At 35.5% G+C, this 8,686-nt stretch overlaps 1 protein-coding gene across 1 annotated transcript; it reads right to left on the reverse strand.

Moving 5' to 3' along the window:
- Positions 1–1,855: 1,855 nt before the first annotated feature.
- On the reverse strand, positions 1,856–8,436 carry TFF2 (trefoil factor 2). Its single transcript, XM_036744146.1, has 4 exons — positions 8,358–8,436; positions 7,454–7,603; positions 6,225–6,371; positions 1,856–1,992 (listed from the first exon to the last, which is right to left on the reverse strand). The coding sequence occupies exons 1-4, from the start codon at positions 8,434–8,436 to the stop codon at positions 1,856–1,858; spliced, it is 513 nt and encodes a 170-aa protein (XP_036600041.1).
- Positions 8,437–8,686: the final 250 nt, after the last annotated feature.

Here is an 8,686-nt window from a genome sequence, read left to right on the forward strand (position 1 = left end):
TAGCTTGATCTACTTTAAGTTACCCTTTTGCTCAAGTCCTCCCCTCCCAAATTTGTTACTCCTTTCCTTAGTTTTGGAGTTTTGTTAACTAGTTACTTCCTTATTCTTCCTGCTTTTTAACCAAATTTTGGCTATCCTCCTTTTCTTTCACAGTTACATAATCAAGCAAAATCCTCCTCATCTTCCCTTCAAAATGTTTTTTCTTTAATAAAAAAAATTCATTTTCTCTATTCTTTTCCAAAAATATTTTCTTTCCTTCTTTCTTTTCTTTTTTTATCTTCTCTTTCCATCTATTCTAGATTTTTATTCTTTGATTCCTGGCCCTTTACTTAATTAGTTCTTCCCTAGTCTTTGTATTTCCCATGGAATTAAAGCTATTAAGGTACCTATTTTGAGTTTCCTCTTCTAAACAGTTTCTTTGTAAGGCCACATCCTAATTAATCTTGCCTCCTGACCTCCCTTTTTCTGTTGTATCTCCCTCATAGAAATAACAGTTTCTACATGTGTAAGAGAAAATATTCCTCCCTTATAGTAAGTTTCTTATCTCCCTAATTGTTGAGGTCACTATTAACCCTCATTCCCATGGTCAATGGTTTTCTTTTTCTGCTTTAACATAGAATTTCCTCCCTGAGTCCATGTCCTCAGACTCTTTTGCGTATCAGTTGCCCCAGGAGCTCTGATTGCCATTCCCCTGAGGTAGGATGAATTCTCTCTCTGAGTACTAAATCCCAGAAGCTTGTAAATTCCTCATCTCCCTTCATAGAATATCTCCTTTCTTCCATGGAAGTCTTGATCAGTTTTGGCCCTCTCACAAATGAAACAAGATTTCTCCTTCCTTTTTCTTTCTCACTCTCCAATAGGGAGCCTCCTCAGAGGCTACAGGAGTTATTTTTCCTTCATTGTTAACCTTTAACTTAATTCTACTTTCTGATTTTTTCCATCTCCACCTTAATATATGCTCCTATTCTATAATTAAATCCCACCAAAAAAAAACTTGCTTGCAAAGTGTTATGACATTTAGTCCATTATGTTTTAACTCTGTTACTTCACCATCACATTTTGTTAGCCTTCTGCTTTTCACCCTTGTCTCCCTGTGTACTTTTAGAAAGAAATATTTTAGTTATGTTGTTGCTTTGTTATTGCTGTCTTTGGTTTCTGTATTTGTTTATATTTCTTATTTCTGTTTCTGGGGTATTTGAAAAGGACATAATTTGTTTTGTTCTCATATTTATTCTATGAATTAGAATTCATTTTTGAATACAGTATTTTTTGCAATAATGGTTAAGCTCAGATTCCAGGGTATGTTACCATGGGTTTCACCTTTAGCTGTTTTGCTCTTTAGAACACATTATTCCATTCCCTTCTGCCATTCCTGGTAGATGTAGAACAGTCTTTTGCTTTTGGGATTTCTTTTTCTTTATTTTTAAGTTGCTTTCTCAGATCAATTGCAGAATTTGTCTTTTTGTCAGTAAAATTATTGGATGTAAGCACTAGTTTCCTGTGAGTTTATAGCAAAGAATTATTTTTTCTGGAGGTGAGCTTTAGATTTTTTTAAACTTATCTTATGTTCTGGACAATTTTCCTGTATTGTTTCTTGAATTATGATGTCCAGCTTTTTTTGGCTTTTTTTTTTCTGGGAGAACTATAATCCTAATCTCGTCTCTGTACATCTCTTCTTTGAGATCAATTTATTTTGTTTGTGTGGAAATCATCCTTCTAAAAGTACATTGATTTTTTTTAAGTCTCTTCTAGATTATCCTACACTTCTGCTTTTTTTACATCCCCAATCAATAATTTTCTCTTTTGTTTTCTTGGTGAGACTTCCCAGCTTGGAAAGAAAACAATTTCTGCTCTGTTACTGCTGTGCAGTCACAAATTCTGCTTTCACAATATTTGATTCTTTTTTAAATGATTCAGAAATATCTTGCTGTAGTTCCACATTCTCCTGGACACCCATAGGTTCCTCTGCCTTATCAGGTGTTGGTTCATTTTCTTTATGTTGCAATATTTATTCATAGATGTCTGGACTTTTACTTGATCGGGAGTCCATGTTCTCCACTGTTATTAATATCGTCCTTGTTCATCTACTTGTGCTAAAAGTCATTAAATTTTCTTCTGGTAACTTTGGTAATTTTCTTTTTTGCTCATTTTTTGACTTGTACCTCTTTGTTTGGGATTTCCCTGGGAGCTGTGCCTGGAAGCTCTCCTAGTCTTCTTCCACATGGGGCAATTCACGTTTCACTGGCCTAAATGACTTGTGGGCAGGGGATAGAATTGTCCCCACAGGTATTCTGGGCTCCTATAAAGCTTAGTGGAATGCTGCAGATCTGCATACATGTGCCCTTCTCCAGTTCTCTGTCTTCCTCAATTTTCTGGTTGAGTTCCATTGCAGCACAGAACAATGGTACTCTGTTGCCCCAGGCTGGACAAAGTTCTTTCTGTCTTTTGGTTTTCAATGGCACTGGGAGGAGGTAGCAGGTAGGATTGAATTCTCTTGCCAGTCTGATTCAGCTTGTGTAGCCCTGCCTGAGTAAGGTTGGTGCTGGTAGTTCTTTGCTGGTAGTTCATCAGACTGTTACCTTCTTTATTAGAGTTCTTAGTGCCCTATGGAGGAAGCCAAAATTGCTTTATCTCTTTTGCATAATTTCTATTTTGGAGAGATTAGACAGGCTATAAGGATCAAAAACAAAGTCTTGTCTTCTATCGTGTTGGTCACATGACCTGGAAGTTCCACATCACAAAATTTCCATTTGCCCAAAGCTGTCTGATTTAAGGCAGAGAAGGATCACTGCTCTCCTGGTCTGAACTTTCCAAGTTCCTGACCATAGTTTCAATCTGAGTAACCCAGCTCTATGCTTTCCCCTTGTTGGAACCTGAGTACATAGTTGTTGCCCCATACTCTGTTACCTAGACAGAAGGCTTTTCAAATTCAGAGCAATATAACACCCCTTGAACTCCCTTCCCTACTTCCTCCCTTTCCCTATTTCCTTTCCTACTCACTTAACTACAGACCTCAGACTATCCTGGACCTTGTTCCAGGGGCAGAGGCAGTCAATTACTAATATTCTTTCCCTGCTCCTAGCCCAGTACATGGCCTACGACCTAGGATGTCTCTTGCTATGATGCAGCCACAAATTGGCCACCTCTATGTTCATTTCCAGTATGTGTAAGAGTTAAATCAGACTTAAATCCAGGTCTTCTTGACCTGGACTTCTTGACTCATAAGTTTGATCTCAAGTCATTATTCCATACCACCACAGTAAAGCAAAATACAATTTAATCTGTCTGATTTAGTCTGAATGATTTAGTAATGAAGAGGTTTGGGGTTGAGGGGTGCTCGACACCCCAAAGTACCTACACACCTGGTCCTGCTGAAAGAATTCAACTTAAGCCTTCTCAGCCAAGGGAAAAGACAAAGTTTATTAAGGGTTTGCTATATGGGTTGTCTTAAGAAATCCCACCCTTTGTGACTCCTGTTTTCACAAGCGGGCCAGATTCATCTGACTCTTGAGCCGAATTTTTTATAACAATTACTAGATATATAAAGTTAATACATGCGGATGTTTCATATTATTTCATGTTAATCACCTTAGAAGCAGTATTTTTTGTATCAAAGAGCTTTACAGGAAGAACCGATATTCTAGGAATATCATGCTCAAAAAAATTAAATGAAAAATGCTCAATGTTTTTAGAAGCATACCATTAACTAGTAAGAGGAGGAGTAATAGAGGAGGAAGCGAAGTTGTAGAAATTTGCACAAAAATATTAAAATGAGGTAAGTCAAGCAGAAGTTTAATACACGTTAAGTAAACTCTTTATTTGAAGAAGTTATGTACTCAACCATTGAAAAGATTAAAAAGGCAAAACATTTAATCTATACGTGACAAAAATTATTATAATTGCTGAAAATGAAATTGAGGAAGATGAGTACGTGCTTTGTTTTCTTCTTTTCTCAGAATATCTGATGGGGAAAATTAGTTTTCTGGAGCCAATAGTTTTAATAATGGCATTCTGAAAATTAAAAAAAAATAGTAAAATGGTTAGTAAAAGGCAGATAGAAATCAAGGATAATAAATTATGAGCACAGGTGTTATATGATTGCTATTTAAATCTTCTAAGTAGTTCACTTTTTTGAAGACTGTAATTACTCTTACATGCAATAAAGCAGAATTTTAGAGCAAAATTTTCTCCGGAGGGTTCACTTTCATTGACCAGTTGTCTACTGACATATATTTTACAGGTGGAATTTAACCATAGATTAATCATCTAAAGAATTTCTGGAATGTAGTTACAGTAATGCCATTTAATTATAGTCACAGTCTCTCCCTCTACCCCCCCCCAAAAAAGGTTTTCTTTAAAGCAAATAGCCCCTTCTTTGCCATTTCTGAATTTAAAAAATAAGATGGACCATAACTTTAAATAGACATGTCCCAATATATGTCAAAGAAGAAAAATTGACCGAGGGAAAAATTAATGCAGGAGGTTTGAAGGTAATAGACACAGTCTCGTTATTTCAGATCTAAAACTGTGTCTACACTTTGCTAAGTTACTAAATTATTAGAGAGATATCTTTATAATATGGCTAGTAGTTATACTAAATAATAATGATACTCAATAATAATGATAATTATTATTATTATTATATTAGCTAGTTTTTATTAAATGCCTACTACGTGTCAGGTATTGTGCTAGGTGCTTTACAAATATCTCACAACAACCCTGAGTGGCATGTGCTCTCCTTATCCCCATTTTATAGTTGAGGAAAATGAGGTAGACTGAGGTTAAGTGTTTTGCCTAAGGTCACATAACTAATAAATATCTGAGGCTAGATTTGAACTTGGGTCTTTCTTTCCCTAGGTCAAGTGTTCTATCCAATACACAGGATAAACCAAGAGTCCACAATATAATATGTAGTTGGTTGACTATTCTTAGAGTTAATTCCATTAACACATCTATCTTGGACAGACACTTCAAATGTATAATATTCTGGTCCCAGAACTGAACAAGAACAGGAGTCATGTACTGAGAGGAAGGGATATTGGATGGACAGCACACATGCTCCGCTGGCATACATAACATGCCAATATATCTAAGGGAAGATCCACAGAATATTGGGTGCTGTCCTTATGGAGGATTTATGGGAGGATATGAATAATTCACAAAAGATGAGATGGATTGCAACCTGCATTTATGGCAGGAACACTCACATTGAGGAGGGCATGGGACCATGAATGTATGGAAACTCCTTTCCTTACAAAAGAAGTTTGGGAGCGAATATAGCATACAACATATATACATAGGTCAGCTATCCTCTAGGGATCCAATATGCCTGGGGGAGTTGAAAAAGTGAACCTACAGAACATGATACACACATATCCAGGGTAATTCAGGGCAATTTATATCAGACAAGATCAAAACATCCCTCCTATTGCTATGTAAGTCAAATGTCTGTAGGCAGAATTGGCCTCATTGGAAATAGTGTTGGGTGATATGCTGATATTTATAAGTAAGTTACACTAGAAATATGGGCTCATATAGTATGATAAAAATTTAAGCTAACACACCATATCTTAACCATATGAAAGTTTTCCTTTAAAGAATTCTCTTTGGGAAGTCATCCTAATACTCATTCCAATGATGTCACTGTTGATCAATGGATTTTCAGAATTTCCTTTGAGAGTTACATGCAGAGGTATCGTATGAGCCGCCCACACACAAAATTGGGTTCTTTATCTGGGTTCTTTATCCCGTAATGAGTCTTCACTATCTTACCTTAACGGTGCTTCATTTTGGATTTTGTAAATTGTATTACCCAGATAAATCACCTACTTTATACATGACACTTGGCTCAGGATGACTTTTCAATTTTTCCAAAAATCAAATCAACTTTCAAAGTACAATGATTTGTAGCCATCAAGAATATTCAAAGAATTTGGCTGCGAGCATATATTTATATAGGCTTAAAAAAGAACACCAGGTTGAATGAATAAGAAAACAGGCAAATACTCAGTATAACTGCAGGCATTAGTATCAGTAAAGCACTCTTTCTACCCTTCACTAGCCCCAAACTATCTAGTCAAGTCATTTTGTTAAAGTCCTGAGGTTTTTAGGCTTGCTTGTTATAGACATACATATGCATATATATACATATATATATATATATACATATACATGTGCATACATATACATACATACATACATACACACATACATACAAATCTTACCTTCTACAGAAAGAGGATAGAAGCACCAGGGTACTTCAGGGATCTGGTCATCAAAGCAGCATGAACGTGCTTTGCATGTCTCTGAGGAAATTCCTGGATACCCACAATTGACTCTTTCCTTTACTTCCATGACACACTCTTCAGATGCTTTGCAAATTTTATTAAAGGAATGATAAAGAAATTTAATTAGATTAGGAATCTAATTTTTTATTTTTTATTTTTTTTATTTTTTTTTATTTTTTTTTTTTTTTTTTTTTTTTTTTTTTTATTTTTTTATTTTTTTTTTAATTTTTTTTTTTTTATTCCATACCTTTCTGGGATCCTTATAGGGTTGGGAAGTTGAAACTATCCTTTGTTTCAGAACATTATGCAATTTATCTGCAATAGATTTTTATCTTTCTTAAGGCTATTGTTACCACCTGACAATACACACATTTTCTTATTCCTAGAGGAAAATTGATGCTGCGTTAGGCATCCATAGAGAGATTTTCATTGCCAGGACAGATATCTCATAGGATAGATAGATACTTATATTCCTTTTGAGAATGTAACTGAGGATCTATGAAAGTGACTGAGTTGCAAGCACTTCTGACTATAATCAATAAGTATCTATATGTTATATATGTACAATTGCATAAATTTCATTTGTTTGCATTCGCACTGATAAACTGATAATAAGCTTCTATCATAAAACCTTTTAATCAGTCTCTCGTTGCCATGTCCTGTTGGGCATGCCTATCTGAATTCTATTCTCAAACAAAGAAATTTTAACTTTAGTGGAATAGAGAAGAAACGAGGTTATCTTTCTCCTTTGGTGTGTGAAGACTAAGCACCTAAAATGCTTAGTAAAATGTAAATTCTAATTTTCATAATTTATTAAGAATTCAGTTCAACCAAGCCAAGTTATACAACAATAGTACTATGTAACCAGGTAACATTAACCTTCAGAGGTTTTTCAGAATTCGTAGAGCTGGATAAGTAATTTTGAGATTTTTTTAAAGAGGCAAATAGTAATAGCTTATTAGGGAAATAAACCCCTAATTGAGTAAACCAGTGTTATTTGGTATACATATTAGCTGTAGCACACAATTCTCTTTTGTGAAAATCTATAAATCAGAGAATAAAAATGGAATCTGTGCTGAGAATCTATCTACCTTATGGCCAGTTTTATATATTTCAGGTGGTTGGAGTATAAAGAGACATGGTCATACTTCCCTGGGCTATATTACCTTCCTTTGGCAGAGGAGTGAAACACCAGGGAACTCCAGGGACCTGAGTATCAAAACAACATCCAGAAGCAAAGCATTCTTCACTAGAAATTCCTGGGTAACCACAATTCTTTCTGCTCTTTGGGGACAGCCTTGAACACTGGCATGCAGCTATATGAAACAAAAGTTGAATTTACCCTCAGCTCTTTGAACTATTTTTGTATAGATTAAAAAAATCAAACTCTAATTTCCATTTGCAAGCTGACTGATATCTTGATAGATCTTACCAATTTGAAGATAAAATCTATTGCTATAGGAGCTGTTATACTTGCTATAGAAGCTCACAATCCTAACACAATACTCGTAGGTTCAGGGTGGTGAGTTGTTGGGTTTTTGTTTATTTATTTTTTGTCTCGATTTGCCTATTATACTGGTCCAATGAGTGGACATCTTCTGCCTTCAGTAAGGTCCTGAGATGCCCCACAATTTAACTTTACTTTTATGTCCTTGCATACTACTTAAATTCTTTTAATATTTAATGAAGGTGAAGAAAAGGAATGATGGAGAAACTCAAGTCAACCAGAGGTTTATTTAAGGCCTTCTTTCTCACCTCCCACCTGGAATCATCATAGAACATATGACTGGAAGCTACATGAGAATGGGTCACAAGAGCCACATCCTCTAGAAGCTAGGTAGCTGTATCAGGATATTTTGCATCAAGGCAGTTTGAGTTAACTTCTTAATGTTCATTTCCCCATGCTTTTTAAAGAGAAACAGAAGGGCCACACAAACTAGTAGCACCATTAGCAGACCCATTAAAATACATTCTCATAACTTTCAGTCACTCCGCCAACAAGCATTTATTAAGCACTTACTATATACTGGGCCCTTTGTTAACCTTTGATAAACTCAGCTTTTTACTTACATGGCTTTTCCCCTCCAGCCACGGTGCACAGGCCTAGGATAAAGAGAATCACCAGGAGCCAAGGACTCTGAGGTTCCATTTTAGGTGCTTAGTCTTCACACAGCAAAGGAGAAAGTTGGGTCCTGTGACTGTGAATTTATTGCACATGGTTTTTTAAATATATATACATATATATACATATATAATCTCCTTTATGTTTGCTCAGGAAGCTCAGATAACCTCATTTCTTTCCCCTATTCCACTAAAGTTCAAATTTCTTTGTTTGAGAATAGAATTCAGATAGGCATGCCTAACAAGACATGGCAATGAGAAATTGAGATTAAAGAATG

This window comes from Trichosurus vulpecula, chromosome 2 (genome assembly GCF_011100635.1).
Source record: "Trichosurus vulpecula isolate mTriVul1 chromosome 2, mTriVul1.pri, whole genome shotgun sequence".
In the NCBI taxonomy this organism is placed as follows: domain Eukaryota; kingdom Metazoa; phylum Chordata; class Mammalia; order Diprotodontia; family Phalangeridae; genus Trichosurus; species Trichosurus vulpecula.